This window comes from Gymnoscopelus braueri, assembly GCF_963280865.1.
Source record: "Gymnoscopelus braueri genome assembly, chromosome: 8".
Taxonomy (NCBI): Eukaryota; Metazoa; Chordata; class Actinopteri; order Myctophiformes; family Myctophidae; genus Gymnoscopelus; species Gymnoscopelus braueri.
The window spans coordinates 46,134,522-46,155,073 of NC_137609.1; the positions used below are offsets into that span (position 1 = coordinate 46,134,522).

General features: G+C 43.1%; 1 protein-coding gene and 1 pseudogene across 3 annotated transcripts; both read left to right on the forward strand.

Moving 5' to 3' along the window:
• The first annotated feature begins 354 nt into the window (after positions 1-354).
• On the forward strand, positions 355-1,241 carry LOC308090877 (succinate dehydrogenase [ubiquinone] iron-sulfur subunit, mitochondrial-like; annotated as a pseudogene). The gene has a single exon. The product of its transcript is annotated as a succinate dehydrogenase [ubiquinone] iron-sulfur subunit, mitochondrial-like (transcript).
• Positions 1,242-4,512: 3,271 nt separating this feature from the next.
• smg8 (SMG8 nonsense mediated mRNA decay factor) lies at positions 4,513-18,201 on the forward strand. 2 transcript variants are annotated; one of them, XR_013933641.1, is made up of 10 exons: positions 4,513-4,819; positions 6,161-6,339; positions 7,712-7,947; positions 8,615-9,292; positions 9,904-10,026; positions 11,007-11,269; positions 12,287-12,432; positions 13,407-14,336; positions 14,990-16,474; positions 16,506-18,201. XR_013933641.1 is itself a non-coding variant. In XM_080435849.1 (9 exons), exons 1-9 carry the CDS (start codon positions 4,771-4,773, stop codon positions 15,203-15,205), a joined length of 2,820 nt encoding a protein of 939 aa, XP_080291975.1. In that variant the 5' UTR covers positions 4,513-4,770; the 3' UTR covers positions 15,206-18,201. The 2 variants fall into 2 exon arrangements, 1 of the variants encoding a protein (XP_080291975.1); XM_080435849.1 differs by having other exon boundaries at positions 14,990-18,201.
• Positions 18,202-20,552: the final 2,351 nt, after the last annotated feature.

The window sequence follows — 20,552 nt, forward strand, 5'->3', positions numbered from 1 at the left end:
ATAGATGACTGACGTCATAGACTTGTGGCTTTACCTCTGAAAAAGGCCCTTTGGCATGCAATGCCAAATAAGGACACCTGCGCAAATCAGTGTCGTTAGGCAACAGTTTGTTGTGTGTGACATCAAATGGGGGAATCAGTCTGTGTAGCAGAGTAGCCTACATTATCAGACAGCTATCTGGTTTGTTTATCTCTCATAGACCCACAAGAGCAATCGGAAAGACAGACAACAAATAAGCATAGCGATAGTTCCCTGACATCACACAATATAAACAGTCTAAACTGGCTCTACGACCATCGGATTAAAGCCGAGAGCACCTGCTATTGATGTTAAAATCAACTACTCTTTTACAACATGTCGGTTGCTGCTCTGTCCTTGAGTCGCTGTGGTGTTTTGGCGCTCCGCTCCCCCATCAGACTAGTGCCGTTTAGGTATGCCCAAGCAGCAGCTCTAGCGACACAGCCCAGAGTAAAAGAATTCCAGGTGTACCGATGGGACCCAGACACTCCAGGGGTCAAGCCCCGTATGCAGACCTATGAGATCGACCTCAACACCTGTGGCCCCATGGTTCTCGATGCTCTCATCAAGATCAAGAATGAGATGGACTCCACGCTGACCTTCCGGCGCTCCTGCAGAGAAGGCATTTGTGGTTCTTGTGCGATGAATATCGGCGGGGGCAACACGCTGGCCTGTCTCGACAAGATTGACCCAAACCTCGACAAGCCGGCTAAGATACGACCCCTGCCACACATGTACGTGATCAAGGATCTGGTGCCCGACATGAATAACTTCTATGCCCAGTACAAGTACATCGAGCCCTATCTGAAGAAGAAAGATGAGACAAATGAAGGGAAGGAGCAATACCTGCAGACCGTGGAAGACAGAAAGAAACTGGACGGCCTGTACGAATGTATTCTCTGCGCCTGCTGCACCACGAGTTGCCCCAGCTACTGGTGGAACGGCGATAAATACCTCGGGCCGGCTGTTCTCATGCAGGCCTACCGGTGGATAATCGACTCGCGAGATGAGTTCGCAGACGAGCGCTTGTCCCAGCTGGAGGATGATTTCAAACTCTACCGCTGTCACACTATCATGAACTGCACTCAGGCCTGCCCCAAGGCTCTGAACCCAGGAGAGGCCATAGCGGAGATCAAGAAGATGATGCCCACTAGTACTATGAGGAGGAATCGTCGGCAGTAGTTCTCAAACTGGGATCTGGGGGAACACCCACGGGTGGTTGAGGGGGTTCCCCAGCAAAATGAGAAACTGTTTAATTTCACTGCTATTTCACGGGCTAGAAGTTAAGCCCCAATGAGAGGGGCTTTTATTTGTACAGCACGTTTCAACAGCAAGGCATTTCAATGTGCTTTACACAGAACATCAAGCAAAAGAAACCCTATAAATTGATAATAGGATGCATACAACAAAATAAGTCAAAATGATCACTTCATACAGTTACAGTGCAAAAGAGAAAGAAAAGAGAGAAAGAAAAGTAACTCAAACAGAAAGGTCTTTAGTTGTGTTTTAAAAGAAATAAGTAAGTATGGCAGCAGACCTGCAGTTTTTGTTCCAGATATGTGGTACATAAAAGCTAAATGCTGCTTTCCCCATGTTTATTTTTGGTTTTAGGGACAGAAAGCAGACCTTTCCCAGATGATCTGAAAGATCTGGATGGTTCATGATCATGATATAGTACAAGATCAGAAATGCATTTTGGCCCCTAAACCATTCAAAGCTTTATAGACCTACAGTAGTATTTTGAAATCAATTCTTTGACTTTGTAAGAGCCAGTGTAAGGATTTAAGAACTGGACTGATACGCTCCACTTTCTTGGTAAAGACACTGTTACATAATTCCAGTGGTGGAAAGTAACTAAGTACATTTACTTAAGTACTGTACTTAAGTACAATTTTGAGGTATTTGTACTTTACTTGAGTATTTCCAATTTCCAATACTTTTACTTCTACTCCACTACATCTCAGAGGCAAATATTGTACTTTTACTCCACTACAATTATTTGAAAACTTTAGTTACTAGTTACCTTTCAGATATAAATTATGATATTATAAAACATGCATTAACCACTTTGGCCCTATTTTATACCTAGGCTATTTGAAAATAGCCGATCTACAAGCTCACAAGATGCGACGCGTTGTGAGATTGTAGATCTGCTATTTTCAAACATTTTTGTACTTTTACTTTTGGTACTTTAAGTACATTTTGATGCCAATACTTTTGTACTTTTACTCAAGTACATTTTTAATTCCGGACTTTTACTTGTAACAGAGTACTTCTACATTGCAGTATTGGTACTTTTTCCACCACTGCATAATTCTGTTATCTCCACACCTACCGTATACAGTATAGACAGTTGTGGAACTATACTAAATCTAATCTAACAACAACAATCTTCTGTTATCAGGTCCCTGCTACAAGTAATTGTCACATGGGGGGTCCACGGCCTAATACATATCAATAGTTTGGGGGTCCTTGACCTTGACATGAAAATGTTTGAGAACCGCTGGCTTAGGCTACTGCATGAAAACATCCGTAAACCTTTAAATTAGTTAAGTAATGTATGTTCCTCTATATTTCCAAACTACCACAAGCAAAGGTCAACAGAGAAAGTGTGTGTCAGGGTCATAGATTATACAGCTTCTGTAGATATTAATGTATTGATGACTCTACTGTGTACGGTATACTGTATACACTACGTTTTACCTAGATAACTGCAAGAGAAAACCATATACTGTAGCATAATTATGATGCTATGAATGAATAATAACCCACCATTTGAAGAATATAACATTATTAGGCTACAGATAAGAAACGGAGTGAAAGAGTTGCAATTTGTGCCTCCTGAGCAGATTGATTTTAAACTGTGGCCATATATAACAGTAATGTTATGGCAATACCTATTTACAGGTATTGCTTTCTATTGAGTAAAATACATTTACCATCGTTACATTGTGATCATTCGATGACCAAAGTCAATGTATTTAACACACAGTAAAAGCAGGATTATGGCTATAATTTTTGAAAGACATAAAATTAAAGCTAAATAAATACATATCATGAAAATAAGAGCTACACTAAAAATGGGAGGCAACTTCCAAGCTGAAACTAGTTCATAGAACACTACATCAAGTATTACAATTGTGGAATACTTAATGTAAAAGAATGTGGGGCATTTAAAAAAAAAGAGAGATACATGGACCGTTTGTTCTGAGGGTTATGGTTCCCACACGAACTATTTAAGTCGAAGGAACCCAGAACAATGTTGCCATGTCTGCTTATTATAAGCAACTTTGGGCTTGTTTTTCTGTAAAGTTGCTTGTAAATATTGGTAGTTGCTGGTTGCGGTTTTTGGGGCTTTTTTCTAAAGTGTAGTTGCTTATTTGGGTTTGTTTCCAAAGTGTAGTTTAGTTGCATATTTGGGCTTGTTTCCAAATGTTGTTTAAAGGGGCGGCCATAGCTGAGTGGTTAGTGAGCCCGCCTAGGGAGCCAGAGGCCCTGGTTGCCCCAGGTACGATTCCAGGCCACGCCAGCATAACCTGACGCTTCCAGATCCAAGAAGCTTATGTCACACATTTGTTTCTCAGCTTATTTTAGTTACTCAATACCGCCCCCATCTGGCAGAGTCAGGTTAACGCCAGCATATGTGTCGATGAAATGAAATTTGTCCCTGAGCAAGACTCTTAACCCCTAATTGCTCACAGGTAGCCTGGTAAACCCTCCCTCCGGAAATCTCATTTCTATTTGATTCCAGGAGTAATCAAATAGAAATGAGATTTCCGGAGGGAGGGTTTACCAGGCTAGCTCACAGGCCCTCATTGGAAACAAGCCCGCAAGGACTTTCATGAACGTCCTGTTAAAAGGAATTATCCAAAGGAATAGTTCACCTAAAAAATGACTTATTTTCTGTCAATTACACACCCCATGAAGACTTGAATTCATGGAGATTTTAAATTTTTTACGCATTCCTAAGCCAATAATTTGATGATCGGGTGTATGTCCGGTAGGAGTCACAAAGAGTCTCCTTTGTGTCTCCTACCGGATACATTAGCATCTTTCCGCCGCTAATTAAATAATTGGCTATGGAATGCTTCAAAAACCAAAACAATTCCATGAATTCAAGGCTTCATGGGGTGTGTAATTGATAGAAAATAAGTCATTGTTTGGGTGACCTGCTCCTTTAAAACAGTGGTGCTCAAACATTTTCATATGATGGACCCCCAAATTAATATGTATTTGTCCCTCCCTAACCAGCATTTGAAAATATTCTGTACCAGATTTGTGTTGTTGAAAGAATATTCAAAATGTTTCACTTTTTTCCAAGATCTTTTTGAAAATAGCAGATCTACAAGCTCACAACGTGTCGCGAGCTTGTAGATCTGCTATTTTCAGCTCGTGTTGCTTCTTTTGGGCTTGTTTCGATAGACCTGGTTGCTTATATGTCTCACAAAATCTGGCAACGCTGACCCGGAAGTTTACTCTCTGCTGCGCGTAAGTGACAAACCAAACTACCGGTAGCCACAGAAACTGGAACCTACATGAGTTATCTTTCAATATAGACAAAATGTCTATCGGAAAACCGTCTGGAAACACGTATTAAAGCTTTTATTTCAAGCCCGTGACTGGACGTTCTATTATAATAGTCTCGCGTAGCCAGACAGCTACTCTACAACCTATTGGATGCTAAAGCATTTATAAAGCGTGTGAGTCTCGGTCTCAACAACAACAGTCTCCACTCTGAGAGACGAAGAAAACATGTCGGTCCCTGAGAGCATAGGCTCGTTGCTGCAGTCCGAGGTGATAGGTGAGTGTGAAGGCTTTTATTACAACTACTGTAGCCTTGGATCAAGACTTAAAATAGATGTATTTTATAGAGTCTGACTTTTACTTTCGTATCTACGATAGTCTTGGCTAGCACCCCCCAGTGCGTCCTGCACTTTCACCAGTAAAGCCCGTACTTCTCCGTACATGTACAAAATATATATATATAAGGTGCTTACCCGGTAGACCCAAATGTTAACTAGCGCTGCGGAGTCTTTGTGCAATGTATTAGTCCGTATTTCTCAATAGATATGCGTTTTCATCTCGTCTGTGTCGGAAGTTCCCTGTATTCCTCAATGGGTGGTAGTGACGGGGCGCATCCGGTGAAAGACGGTATTACACTCAATGTAAATAGGAGGGGAAATGGCACAGACGGGATTAAAACACATATCTATTGAAAAATACGGACTAATACATTGCACAAAGACTCCGAAGCGCGAGTTAACATTTGGGGCAACCGGGTAAGCACCTTATATATTTTCTTTGTACATGTACGGAGAAATATGGACTTGCAGCCTCAACTCCACAATTTAATTTGCTGAGATCTTTCAGACATCAGTATCACCCCCAATCCTCTCCAAAACCTAGACGAGCTTACCCACATAGCCTACATAGCCATCCTGGATTCCATAGCACCCCTCAAAGCAGTCAAGCCCCCTAAAAATTTTACACCTTGGTTAAACGACCACCAGACTAATAAAGAGACAGTGCAGACAAGCTGAGCACAAATGGAAAGCTGACAATCTCCAAATCTCATTAGATATCCTGAAGACTCTCTTGATAGATTATCAAAGTGCTGTCAAGGTTGCAAGATCAAATTACTTTTCCAATGTTATCTCAAATAATAGCCATCACTAATCCCACCCCCTCCCATAGTATCCATCTTTCCAAAGAGAAATGTGTAGAATTCCTCAACTACTTTTTAAGAACATCAGGTCCCACATAACCCCTGACACTAGCTGTGCCCCCTGCTCCCTGAACAGTTACATTTCAGTTTCTATTAACCAATTTTTACCGGTCACCTGTCCTTAGAAAGAACTATGTTTCCTCTTCCTGCCAACTGGACCCCATCCCCACCAACATTTTTAGGAGGTTTTCCACTCAGTTTCACCCCATATTTTGGCCATCATAAATGAATCCCTATCCACCGGCACTTTTCCCTCCGTTTTTAAACATGCCATAATCCAGCCCCTACTTATATTAAGAAACCCAATTTTGTTTTATTTTACCTTACTTATAGATTTTATGCTCCAACTGCTGTTCAGAACTTTGTAACTCATGTTTTGAAAAGTGCTGTATATAAATCAAGTTATTATCATTATAGAGGACGCGCTGTACAAAGACGAGGGTCTGTGTGTGCTGGGTATCTTCGGGAAGAGCTCCATGCAGCCCGGCCCGCCCAAAGAGTCCCTCATCAACACGCTGGCTGACAAGCACCTGTTCCCCCTGTTCGGAGGACCAGAACACTACGACATGATCCCAGAGGGCGGCAGTCTGATCCAGGTGAGTTGGTGGTGGTGGACAGTAACTAATTCAATTCAATTCAATCGTTTGCTCATTTCTTTGTGTCATCACTTCCAATTTCACTAGTTGTTCATTCTGTATCTTCTATGATTGGATAATATTGGTATCCCGACCTGGAAATACATTTTCTGTTTACCAAAGTGCTGGAGAGACAGGGATCGAGACCCCCCCGTTGCTGAACAAACACTCTATAACAATGTAACTCTTATTTTAACAAAATGATAATTTATAGCACCTTTAAGTAAATGTTTTGTTGTTTTGCGCAAGCTCATGACTTTCACTTCACACCTTTGACTCCATCACATTCCTTGGAAGGGACTCTTGGGACCCAAACGTTAAAAAATATACTATGAATTAACCACTCCAGCCCTATTTCAAATATAGTAAAGATAGCTGATCTACAAGCTCACAACGCATCATTGATATTAAAAAGAAAATCCATCCAGTATCAATCCATCTTCGAGTGCTTCGAGTGAGTATTTACTTGGGTATATCGTCTCTGTCGGGTGGAAACCTCTTATATGCAAAACTGTTAATTTTCAGGATTTAAATTCAAAAGTAGCAGATCTACAAGGTCAAAATGCGTCGCATCGCGCTGCGTTTCGAGCTTGCAGATCTGCTACTTTTGATGCTTTTGTGTGAGCATGTGTTTGTAAAGGTGTCTAGTAACACATCTCACAAAGACTGAAATGCAGTTTCCCTAGGAGAATTTTTGACAGGTCCTTAAAGTTGGGGTACCCACCATAACCTTGGTTAAAAAGAAATCCCCCAAAAAAATCAAATTTTAATTCTGTTTTAAGTACCATGTGAGGGGTCAAACTAGGGTGTTTTTATGATTCTGAATCCATTGCAAGCATTTGCTTTGCACCAAAACCACTCCTTGGGCTAAAAACGGCCATAGCCATCCTTTTCCAGGTATACTTTTTGTGTAAAAAGCCCATTGAGATTGGGCTGTTTTTAGCCCAAGGAGTGGTTTTGGTGCAAAACAAATGCTTGCAATGGATTCAGAATCATAAAAACACCCTAGTTTGACCCCTCACATGCTACTTAAAACTGAATTAAATTTTGATTTTGATTTTTTTTTAACCAAGGTTATGGTGGGTACCCCAACTTTAAGGAGCTGTCAAAAATTCTCCTAGGGAAACTGCATTTCAGTCTTTGTGAGATGTGTTACTAGACACCTTTACACATTGGTGAAGATTTTTTTTGGTAAGGAATTTATTCCAAGATTGGAAAATGTTCTGCTAATATCCCCTGACTAATGGTCAAGTAGGGTGTTAATTTATGAAAAAAAGATAGAATTTGAAGAAAGGACAGCAACGATAATACTTTTATCCATCACTCCATCCAGGCGTACTACAGCCAGGAGAACCGCGTCCTGTACCTGATGCTCACCTCCGTCTGCGACAACCAGCAGCTGCTGCGGGCGTGCGAGTCGCTGAGCGCCGGGATCGCGCACGCCGACGCGCAGGACTTCTGGAAGGGCACCGACAAGCAGCACTGCCTCCAGCTGCTCTACCTGTTCTCCCTGTGCCACGTCCTCCTGCTGGTCCACCCCAACTGCACCTTCGATGTCACCTACGACAGGTAGGGGGCAGTGGTTCTCAAACCTTTTCATGTTGCCAAAAAAGGTCGCGGACCCCCTCATCTGAAAATGTTTAGTGCCAGGGCCCTCCTCCAGAGGGAAAAATTTGAGTTAAAAATGTTCGCTTGGAAAAAATATATCAAACACTTTAAAAAAAAAAGTAGCATATATCTGCTATTTTTGAATAGCCAAAGTATAAAATATAGTTCAAGTGGTTAAAATGATTGGGACGCTATATTAACAAATTGAGCTGGGGACCCCCCTGGTACCCCCCCCCACACACACACACACACACATAGAGAACCACTGAGGTAGGTCAAATCAACCGATACTGATACCGATATTGCAATACAAATGTCCAGTAGGGTTTCACCGTACACCTGTTACACAGTAACTGTGATTCTGGGTGCAGATGCAGAATTCTAACAAACAGTGCATTCTTATTACCTGGTTTATTAGATTCAAACAATGTACTATGTATTATTTAATATTTTTTTACAACCCATGGCCCCTTTTGAAAGCCTCTACGAAAAACACAGATTTAATCTGCAGCCCTCATCATCACATAAGGCTTTTTCTTTATATTCAATATTAAAACTGATTATTTTGATATTGTTTAGATACCGATATTTCCGATGCCAACGATTAATCGTGCATTCCTAACGACAGGCTGTTCCGGGCCCTGGACGCCCTGCGGCAGAAGATCCTCCCTCTCATCCGCGGCGCCATCAAAGACTGCCCGGTGTCCAAGGAGTGGAAGCTCAACTGCAGGCCTTGCCCTCCTCGCCTGCTCTTCGTCTTCCAGATGAACGGGACCCTGAAGGCCCCCGGGGGAAACGGCACTGAGTCCGGGGCGAACCCCGACAAGCCCAAGAAGCACTCGCCGCGGAGGCGACTCCAGCACGCGCTGGAGGATCAGATCTATCGCATCTTCCGGAAGAGCCGAGTCCTGACCAACCAGAGCAGCAACTGCCTGTTCACCGTGCCCGCCAACCAAGCGTTCGTCTACGTGATCCCGGGACCGGACGAGGACCCCGTGGGCGCGCTGCTCGGACACCTGCGGTCCAACTGCGCCCTGCGCGAGCAGGACCCGAACGCGCCCGTGTTGTCCGGGCCGAAGCGTTATCAGCAGCTGCGTCGCGCGGCCAAGCAGCCCTATTTCGGCGTGGACCCCGGCAGCATGTCGGCGGGCGGCCAGCTGGTGGACTGCAGCTTGAAGGAGTTCCTGTGGCAGCACATAGAGCTGGTTCTCACCAAGAAGGGCTTCGATGACAGCGTGGGCCGTAACCCGCAGCCCGCGCACTTTGAGTTGCCCAACTACAGCAAGTGGGCGCTGGTGGCCCACAGGTAAGGCATGTCAGAATGATTACGTAATCGTCCAAATCGCAAATTATCCCATTAAGACCTGAGGCCCATTCTACAAATGCCGTCTAAATCAGTAGTACTCACACTTTCAAGATGTTTAAAAAAATTTAAAAAAATATCAGATGTACAGTACAAGCTTGTATATCTGCTATTTTTTTAATCTAAAATGACACGGATACTTTCCCGGTTTTAATGGGTTATTTGAGATAATTGCAATTATTTTAAGTCAGAATAGTGTCCATAATGAAAAACTTTCATACATTTCAAAGTTAGTGGAAATAGCATCTATTTCCAGGATTTTGTAACCAATTTAACCATTATAACATTATTACATTATGGCCTATTTTGGCCATAGTACATTATTTATTTTTGATTAATGGTACTGGACATTGTGGCCATTTCTTTGTATATTTAAGTAATATTTCATAATAAAATATTTTTTACAAAGCCTAAAAGGCAAACAAAAATGAGATGTTGTATTCATGTTTCGGTGTTCAATGCCAAACAACACAATGAAATCGTAATTATTTGAATGAATATTAATCAAGTAAAATGACATGATCGTGACGACGACAACCCTTAACCCACCACAGGCTCCACCAGGTCATGATCACCAGCACGGAAGAAGAAACGGCCGAGCTGGCCGTGAAGGTGCAGGGCCAGCTGAAGGTCCTGGAGGCCTTCCTCGACGCAGACGCCAAGTTCTCTGAAAACAGGTAAAGTTCTCAGTCGCCACGACTGATTTCAGTCATTTTGGATTCCATAGAAGTCAGTATGGAATCCATCGTGCACCGAAAAATAGGCTATCTACAAGTTTACAACACGTCGCGCTGCGACGTGTTGTAAACCTGTAGATAGCCTATTTTCGGTTATTCATTATTTTTTAAGATTAAAGAGTAGTGGTTCAATTAGCAATATAATACATGTTCAATCGTCCTGAAAATCCTATTGATGGCAGATATTTCATAAAAGAAAAGGTTAACACGGCCTTTAGCGTCTGGCGGTTTGTTTTAAAATACAAAATGACCATCCTTTTTTTTGTCAGGGCTGGTATGGCCGACTTTAGCATCAATCTGCAATTTCTTTAACTGGTTGGCTGTATATTATGGCTACCAAAACATCATAACTCTACATATTTGTGCTAATTGTTTATGAAACACAGAGCTTGTAGGGGCGGGGGCTCCTTTTCACGCTGTTTCACAAATCTCCTATTAGGACTAAACAAAAATATTTTTCAGTCGTGAGAGTTTATTTTGCTTTAACCCATTAAGACCTGAGGCCGATTCTACAAATGCCTTCTAAATCCTAACCGTTTTCTGAAAAACTTTTGTTGCTATATATGGTCTCTGTCGGGTGGAAACCAACTGTCAAAAACTGTTACTTTTCAGGATTAAACAAAAAAAATCGAAAAGGTCAAAACTTGTTGCTTCGCGCCGCATTACGAGCTTGTGGATCTGCTACTTTTGATGCTTTCGTGTGACAGTAATATGATCAAGTAGGGTGATTAATTTACGGAAAAATACAACAAGTTAGAATACGGCGATAAAAGGTTTCTCCCCGACAACAGCGATAACTAAAACGACACCGAGGCGTTCCCAGCTTCAAAGGTATAACAACGTAGAGGCGTTCCCAGCTTCAAAGGTATAACAACGTATAGGTGTAACAACAGGTCTAAATGGGTTTTAAATCCATGCAGGTGCCAGAAAGCGCTGCCGCTGGCTCACAGCGCGTACCAGTCCAACCTTCCCCACAACTACACCACCACCGTGCACAAGAACCAGCTGGCCCAGGCGCTCCGGGTGTACAGCCAGCACGCCCGCGGCGTGGCCTTCCAGCGCTACGCCGTGCAGCTCCACGAGGACTGCTACAAGTTCTGGAGCAACGGCCACCAGCTGTGCGAGGAGCGCAGCCTCACCGACCAGCACTGCGTGCACAAGTTCCACCTGCTGCCACAGCCAGGTGAATTGTTGTTATAGCGTTATATATATAGAGCAGTGGTTCTCAACCTGTGGGTCAGGACCCCCAGGGGTGTCCCCACATGATTTTGGGGGCCCCCAGATAACAGTGAAGTGACTATTTAAGGATTTTTAAGATCTGTTAATACCTCAAAAAAGAAAGGAAAAAAAGACCATTACAGCATCAAAAGTAATCAACAACCATTGCCCAAATTGTCAAATAATATAAGATGCAACCATTTTGAAAATAGCAGATCTACAAGCTCACAACGCCTCGCAACGCGAGGCGTTTTGAGCTTGTAGATCGGCTATTTTCACAATATTTATCTGTGGAACCGAGTCTTAACTAAATGTAATGCCTCAACTCCTACAATTCCAAGTGCTTGTCAGGGTGGGAGGTCCCCAGTTCAAATGTGAATATTTTGGGGGGTCCCCAGTTAAAATATGATATAGAGCAATGGTTCCCAAAACAGTGGGTTTTGAGAAATACATTTAAAAAAGTTGAGAAATTCCATAAAACTTTTTAGAAGTAGTGAAAATTTCCATCTGAGAGCCTGTACATTTTGTACACTCTTGAAGTTACAAATGGATCAGTTAACACAGAGGATTTCACTGTGTAGCTCCCAGTGGCCAACGGTACAAGACTGTACAGGTAGTTGTACTGGGCAGCTCCCAGTGGAGTGGACAATGGAACACTGTGTTTGTACTAAACCTGGGAGGCTTACCTGCTTGTATGACCACAGTTCTGCCGCTGAACTATTGGGAGTTTCCCAGTACAACCACTCAATCTTCTAGTACTGGAAAACTCCCAGTGGTCAATTACAGAATTAAAGATCCCAGGTTTAGTGCAAAATGGTGGTCTGCTCTGCTACCCCTCCTGTGTTAAAATAAAGGTTGGTTTATGAATTATTACCGTCTTTATCGCTTGACTAGTAAAACTGCCTGTCCGTCACACATACGAACATGAGCATTGAATGTGATTTATTGCCAAGTCATTTAATCTGGGGGTGAATCTCCGCAGGTGAGAAGCCAGAGATAGATCGCAACCCGCCCATTCTAAATCACAACAGCAGGGGTCGCTCCACCAGCTCCTGCAACTGCGGCAGGAAGCAGGCCCCCCGAGAAGACCCCTTTGACATTCAGGCTGCCAACTACGACTTCTACCAGGTCAGTTGTCTCCTCATCGATTAAAGTTCTCAGTCGCGTGACGGTCCAGGCAGGCACCTTAGGCTGCAATGCCAGCCTGACAGCGTGTTGCGTCTGTCACCCCCCCATCTCTCTTCCCATTTCCTGTCAGCCTACTTTCCCTATCCCTCTCTAAATAAAGGCATAAAAAGCAACAAAAAAAATATATTTGAAAAGTTCTCAGTCGCCGCGACTGATTTCACAATGTTTCACAAATCGCACATTAGGACACAGTTTTTGTGAGATTTGCTTTGATCCATGAGTCTCCTGTGGAGACGGAAATGATGTGTCACCTGTGAAAACGGTAAATGTCATCCCCACAATATCATCTCAAAATCGATATTGAGGTATTTGGAAAAGAATATTGTGATTTGTTTGTGTCCAGACAGTATCTCCCAGATGTGTCACTGTCCTCTCTACTGGATCTCAGTCTGTTCAAACCCCAGGCTGCTAAAGCCTGAGTTGTACTTGGGGGCACTGAGTCTGTGACACATTGTGACCTTGTTGTAGACTGGCAACCAAGTACAAACTAGGCATAAGCAGGGCGTTTAGACATATAAAGGTAGACGCCTCCTTCGGCTCTGAGGCGTGCGTATCTCGGCCGTGCTTCCACTTCCTTCCGTTTCAGCAGGGCAAGCTGGAAACTTCCGCGTGTGTCACAGAAGGGGGGGGGGGGACGGCGTTCGGTAGGCCAATCAGAGGCAGGTGGGGAGGGTCTTTTCTTAAGAGGCAGCCACGCAGCAACTAGTCAGTTAGACGTGCTGTGATTGGACAGTAGTCAACGCGCTGTGATTGGCCAGTAGTCAAGTAGCCCTGCGGAAGAGCCTTGTATTGAAATACCAGTCGCTCCAATGAACTGCAGAGGCCAATGAGGTATCTAGGTTTCTATATCTATGGTTTAGACCCTTTAGTCTTGTTCAACCTCTTCCTCTCCTCTACCCTCCTCATCTTTATAGATGGTGGAGGAAAAGTGTTGCGGGAAGCTGGAGAGGATACAGTTCCCCGTGTTCCAGCCCAGCACCCCGGACCCGGCCCCCGCGTGCAACGACGCACCGCAGCCCCCGTCGGAGTCCTCCGGGCCCAGCGCGGAAGGAGAGCCGCTGAAGGACGCCTCTACTACCGCTGCTGCCGGTAGCAGCACCACCACCGCCCTGGCCCACAGCCACACCCCGGGCGACAGCACCAGCCTCAGCCTGGCCCTCAGCCTGGGCCAGTCCACGGACAGCCTCGGGGCCTACGGAGACGGGGTGGGGAGCGAGGCCCAGGCGCCGCGCAAGAGGCCCAGCCTGGTGGACCGCCAGCCCTCCACGGTGGAGTACCTCCCCGGCATGCTGCACTCGGGCTGCCTCAAGGGCCTGCTGCCCAAGTTCTCCGGCTGGTCCCTGGTGAAGCTGGGCCCCGCCAAGGCGTACAACTTCCACGCCGGCCTGGAGCAGCCGGGCTTCCTCCCCGGGTCGTCCTTCCTCCTGCCGTGGGACCTGGTGATCCGCTCGCGCTCCGAGGAGGAGGCGGGGCTGACGGAGCCGCTGGACGGCGGCTCCTCCTCGTCGTGGCCCGCGCCCAACAAGGCCCCGGTGGGGAAGCGAGGGAGCGCCGGAGGGCCGGGGAGGAGTCGCAGGAGGGACGACGTGGCTCGCGTTTTCGTGGGGTTCGAGTACGAAGACAGCCGGGGCAGACGCTTCCTCAGCTCCGGGCCGGACAAGATAGTGAAGGTGCTGGGGCCCGGGGGGCCCAAGGAGCCCGCCACCAGGGTGCTGAACACAGACATGCCTCTCTACATCCCCTCCCCCGCCCAGGGCCGAGGGCTGAAGCCCCACTACGCCCAGCTGACCCGACTGTTCGTTGTGGTGCCTGACGTCCCCCTGGACATTACACTCAACCCACAGGTAAGCTGCAAGATATAAGACGTCTAACATGGCATCTCACCAGGTTCAATATAAAAGACCAATCGTGTAGGGCTGCCCTCGACTAAAGGAATTCTTTGTCGAATAATAAGTAGCCTTGTGGCCCATAGGATCTCCTATTTCTGTTATGTGAGGCGCCTTGATGTACAAGTACATCCCCTGGACATGGCGCTAGTATGTTGCAGGGACTCACTTACCCCCAATCCAACCATTAGGATAATTCCTTTTAACAGGACGTTCATGAAAGTCCTTGCGGGCTTGTTTCCAATGGAAAAGGGCCTGTGAGCAATTAGGGGTTAAGAGTCTTGCTCAGGGACAAATTTCATTTCATCGACACATATGCTGGCGTGGCCTGGAATCGTACCTGGGGCAACCAGGGCCTCTGGCTCCCTAGGCGGGCTCACTAACCTCTCAGCTATGCTGAGCACCATGCAGGGAGACATTGGGTGCCATTTGTATAGGCTTACTTAATTGAACCCTGATCTCCCAATCTCAGGGCAGACACACACTCACCAGACCATCTCATGGCTAGCCTCTTGCAAAGCCACACTGTAAAAAGTACGCCTAAAGCTTCTTAATGTACATGAAGCTTTTTAATGTGATTAATCGTTTTTTGTCTTTGTGGTGTTTTCCAGGTCCAGCCAGGCCCTGCACCCTGCCCTATCTTCTACCCAGAGCAGACTGAAATCATACTGCCCCCCGATGGCCTGTGGGTGCTGCGCTTCCCGTACTCGTATGTGACGGAGCGAGGCCCCTGTTACCCGCCGAAAGAGAACCAGCCCCTCAACAACCACAAGGTGCTGCGAGGTATCCTGCGTGCCACCACGACCACGAGCCCACCGGCACAGTGAAACGCCACGCTACAGCCAAAAAACACTGGCTTCTCTGGTTGGTTGCGAGCAGTGTCAGCTTTGTAGTTGTACTGACTATGTATGTACTGAGTCTGACTGTACTTGAGAATGACTGAATGAACTGATGCTGATCCACACATCTGGAAGGAACATTGTCCTCTGAAAATAGAGCATTTCTCAGACGGATTTCGCAAGTTCTCTTAACCACATGAACCCCTAGCATCCGTCTTCTGGGCATGTCATAATAGGCGAACTTTCGGCGAAAGTAGCAGATCTGCAGATCCTTTTCGGGCTTGTAGATCGGCTATTTTCGGCGAAGAGACCCGTATATTGACCCGTGGGGGACCCTGGCCTACTGAAGTATTAAAGTGGTTAGAGACAGTGGGCCTGGGTTTTGGTGTATAGTTTAGGTTGCTATTGTTTTGAATGTCGGGTACTTATTGTGCCTAAATTATCAAGTTGGAGTTGGTGGTTGACTCCTGTGTGTTTAAAAAAGGAAAAAAAAGTGATTGCCATTGAGAGAGCAGCATTATGCTTATTTATAGACTGGCCTCAGCACTTGCATCCAGTTGGTCCTTTTAAAAAGTACATGTTCAGGAGATTAGGGAGGGTCCTCGCGTCTGTCAGAGAGATTAATTTTCAGTGTTTCAGTCATTTCAGGACAAAAGTAGCAGAACTGAACAGAGTGTTGACTCTATGGTAGGGCTGGTCAATATGTCGATATGATATCATGATATGAGACTAGATATCGTGTACTGAAGGATTTAGGATATTTCAGTAATATCGTGATATGGCAAGTGTTGTATTTTCCTGATCACTTTAAGGCTTATTTTATATTTTCTAAAATGGTCCAAGAAAGCCGATCTACAAGCTCACAAAAAATATCTATATTATCGGTACAATATGACATAATCGTCGCTCATATCGATATAAAGGAAAATATCATGTTTGATTTTGTCCATATCGCCCGGCCCCACTCTGTAGTGTGATCTCTTACTTCTGAATAATAGAAGGAGATTGATTGAATTATTGGCTAACGGGTGGCAGCAGTCAGACATACTGTACAGCAGCCTTGTGGACAATGACATCTCATGCGTCATCTGTCCAGACGTTATGGATGGACTGACAGATCCATCTACTGGATGTAGATGGATCCACTAAGAACCAGTTGTGGACAAAGTACTCAACCCCAGAATCAAAGTATAGATATTTCAAATATTACTCCACCACAAGTGAAAGTTGCTCTGTCAAAGATGTGCTTGAGTTAAAGTATGGAGTATTCTTTTTTTTCTTTCAAAAGTACAAATTATATTTTCTTGTTAATATAAATGCATCGGCTGTATTAACATTTTGATATTTTCCCAAATAAATTCAAAAGATATTCCAGAAAAAAATGAATAAAAGAAAATCAATAATAGTGAAACTAGCATATCTATAAGTTCACAATGAGTCACATTGCGGTGAGCGTGTAGATCTGCTATTTCACCTGAAATGGCGTTTTAAGTTGTTAATGCATAACGTGCGTTTTCCATTGCCAAATGTAGGGGAGTCAAAAGGTACTAGATTTGTCTTTGAACTGTGGTGGGGTTGAAAGTCATAAGTATCCAAAAATACAAATACTCAAGTGAAGTACAGAATGCAGATACATTAAGTAAAGTACTCGAGTACTTTGTTACTGTCCACCACTGCGAACAACCAACAGTTGAAGGGTTATTCAATCTATAATCCATCTGATCTGTGCGTTGACCTTCTGGCTAACGGTGGATTTGATTCCCCGAGAGATTTCTCACTAAATCCTTTGTGTTCTTTGTAACGGGATGCTTTGTTTTGGATTTGATTACCAGTATTAAGTGCTGTGTATATAAAACAACATGGCCGTTGTTTCACTGTTGTCATTTCACTGAACTCAACCGGATTTGGTGCTTGCTTGAACCACTTAAGCCCTACATGGTTGACCGGAGTCCCTCAGGGCTCTATAGTAGTGTCTTCTCTGTTATTTTGGGGAAAGCTTTAGCTGAAAATAGCCGATCGACAAGCAGCTAAACTAACAGTTTTTAGAAAAAAATCGAAAAAACATTTTTTTTCAAGATTTTTCAAAAATAGCAGATCTACAAGCGAGTGCCGCGCTACGAGCGAGCTTGTATATCTGCTATTTTTGAATCTAAAGTGACACAGATGCGTTCAACGTCTTAATGGGTTAAGTGATTAATGGTATAATGACATCACTGGCTGGACCCGTTCAGTACTATTGAGTTTGTGCAAAGCAGTTTATAGTCTTGGTGATATGATTATATACACCAAGGATATTTTCTTTTTGCGGGGGTTGATGTACCATATTAGGTTATTGTTGATGATCTTGTTTTCAGGTATTAAAGCTGCCTTCTGTCTGTGTTAAAAGGAAAATTACGTAACAAATAGATATGGCTATTTGAAAACATGTTTGATATTATTGTGCATAACTGAAATGGATAAATTATTTGGCTCTTTGACAGGTTAAATCTTTACACCTTGGAAAATACAACAGTATTAAGTACGTCACCATGCAGTATTCATTTATCACTGAGGTTAGGGCTATGGTAGGATACAAGAAGAGTGGGCACTAGGCCAATTCTTACATGTGCCAATGTGATCATGCCAAAGGTTTTATTGCATAAGAATATTAAATACACCAGTATTCAATCTTTTTATTCCCCAAATTGGCACTAAAATGACTACTACCACTAGTAGTTGCTGACAAGTCACTATTCTGTCTTTATTGTAATATTAATTGCTAAAAATGTACTATTATGAATGCAAAGAGTCAAAACAAAATCTACTTCATTCTTTCTAAATTAATACAGTTTGGATATAAACATTGAACCACTCGTGTGTCACTTTTATCTAGCTGTTGTCCCTGATCGTCCCAGTTCTATTATGTGATCATCATGGATATTCATTGTGGCCACTAGATGTCGTATGTTGACCGAACATCATTTCCTGCTGAGACCTCTCACACACACAACACGTTCTAATCTGCTGGGAGGCCAACTGGATACTGGATGTTGTATGGAATGCATATGAGAGCCAGCCCAGGTGTACAAACATATGAATAAACACTGCCTTTGACTGAATAAGACCTTTGTCAAGTAATCAGTTCAGGAAATGAAAGATGACATATCACACATTGTTGTCTGTTTTCTCTTGTTTTTGTTTCCAGGTACAAAGATTGTCAGTTGTCAATTTGATGACCAGATGCTGTCATGGGAAACAAACAAGCCATTGTGTGTTTATACCAGGAGGTGGCGCTAGAGTCAAAGTAATGCTAATACCTAATTACAGGTGAGACTATTCAATTAATTTCATCATGCGATAATAATTTATAGCAATATTTAACATTGTAGTTTTAAATATCAGTCAATGTCAGCATTTGTTTGTCACTAGGCTAATTGACTCGTGCTGACAGCTCATATTGTCCAGTCAGAAACTCTGACTGTGCTCTAATGCAGTGGTGCTCAACCTTTGCAGGCTGTGACCCCTCAAAAAATCATATTTGAACTTATGATTTGAACAAAATAATCATATTTCAACTGGGGACCCCGACCCCCATAATAATCATATTTCAACCGGGGACCCCCCACCCTGATAAGAACTGTAGGAGTTGAGGCGTTACATTTAGTTTGACTCGGTTCCACAGATAAATATTGCGAAAGTAGCCAATCTACAAGCTCACAAGCCTCGCAACACGTAGATCAGCTATTTTCAAAATGTTTGCCTAAATATATTATTTGGCAATTGTTTGACCAGTTTTTATAGTATAGTTTGTTGATTACTTTTGATGCAGTAATGGTCTTTTTTCTTTTCCTTTATTTTTTTTTTGGGGGGGGGGGGTATTAAAAAGGTCCTTAAATTGTCACTTCACTGTCATCTGGGGACCCCCAAAAAAATCATTTAGGGTCCTGACCCACAGGTTGAGAACCACAGCTCTAATTGATACCTCAATAAAAAAAACATAGGCTTCAGTATGTGTATAGGTCAGGCAACATCAAAGTGAGAAAATCAGGCAAAGGTGAACTTAAAAGAAATCCAAGACACTCCGTTCAGTAAAGTAAAAGAAAAGGCCTTTATTTGTCCATGGCTTGATAAAGATTAAAAACGTCACTTATCCTTGCTTTTTCATGGTGTTGATTAGATTAAACTGTCAGTGGTTTATTTAACAGAAACATGTATACAGTAGGCCACATTGATGGGCTTTACATGAGAGATAACAGACTAATGATGAATGAATCCTCACATGAACATGTGCGTCATCTATCTGAGATTATACTTTATAATCATCTGGGATAACGGTTCATTATAATTAGGCTGAATGTCATTTGAACTAATTGTCTCTTTAATCTACATACAGATAGTCAGTGGTGGAAAGTAACTAAGTACATGCACTCAAGTACTGTACTTGAGTACAATTTTTTTAAGGTATTTTTACTTTACTGGAGTATTTCCAGTTTTCAGTACTTTTACTTCTACTCCATTACATCTCAGAGGTAAATATTGTACTTTTTACTCCACTACAATTATTTGAAAACTTTAGTTACTAGTTACTTTGTAAAACATACATTAACCACTTTAGACCTATACTTTGGCTATTAAAATAGCCAATCTACAAGCTCACAACTCGGCTTAGCAACGTGTTGTGAGCTTGTAGATCTGCTATTTTCAAAGGATTGTATACGTTCGTATAAAATTGTATAAACTTAAGTATATTTTAATGCCAATACTTTTGTACATTTACTCAAGTCAATTTTGATCACTGGTACTTTTAATTGTAACAGAGTATTTATACATTGCGGTATTGCTACTTCTACTTAAGTACAAAATGTGAGTACTTCTTCCACCACTGCAGATAGTACAGATACAAAAAAAAAATAGGGCTAAAGAGGTTAATGTATGTTTTATAATGTAATAATGTTTATCTTCAAAGTAACTAGTAACTAAAGTTTTCAAATAATTGTAGTGGAGTAAAAGTACAATATTTGCCTCTAAAGCCCACTCCACACAATGATTCGCCATGTAATTACTCCTTGCAACATGCAACTCCTTGCAACATGCAACTCCTTGCAACACTCAACTCCTTGCAACGTGCAACTCCTTGCAACCATTATCCCCAATGGCAGTTGCAAGGAGTTGCATTGGTGCGGTTGACCTTAAAACTGTTTTGTTGCAAGGAGTTGTGACTAGTTGCATTGGTGCGGTATGGCCTTTAGATGTAGTGGAGTAGAAGTAAAAGTATTGAAATTTGGAAATACTCCAATAAAGTAAAAAATACCTCAAAAGTGTACTTAAGTACAGTACTTGAATACATTCTTAGTTA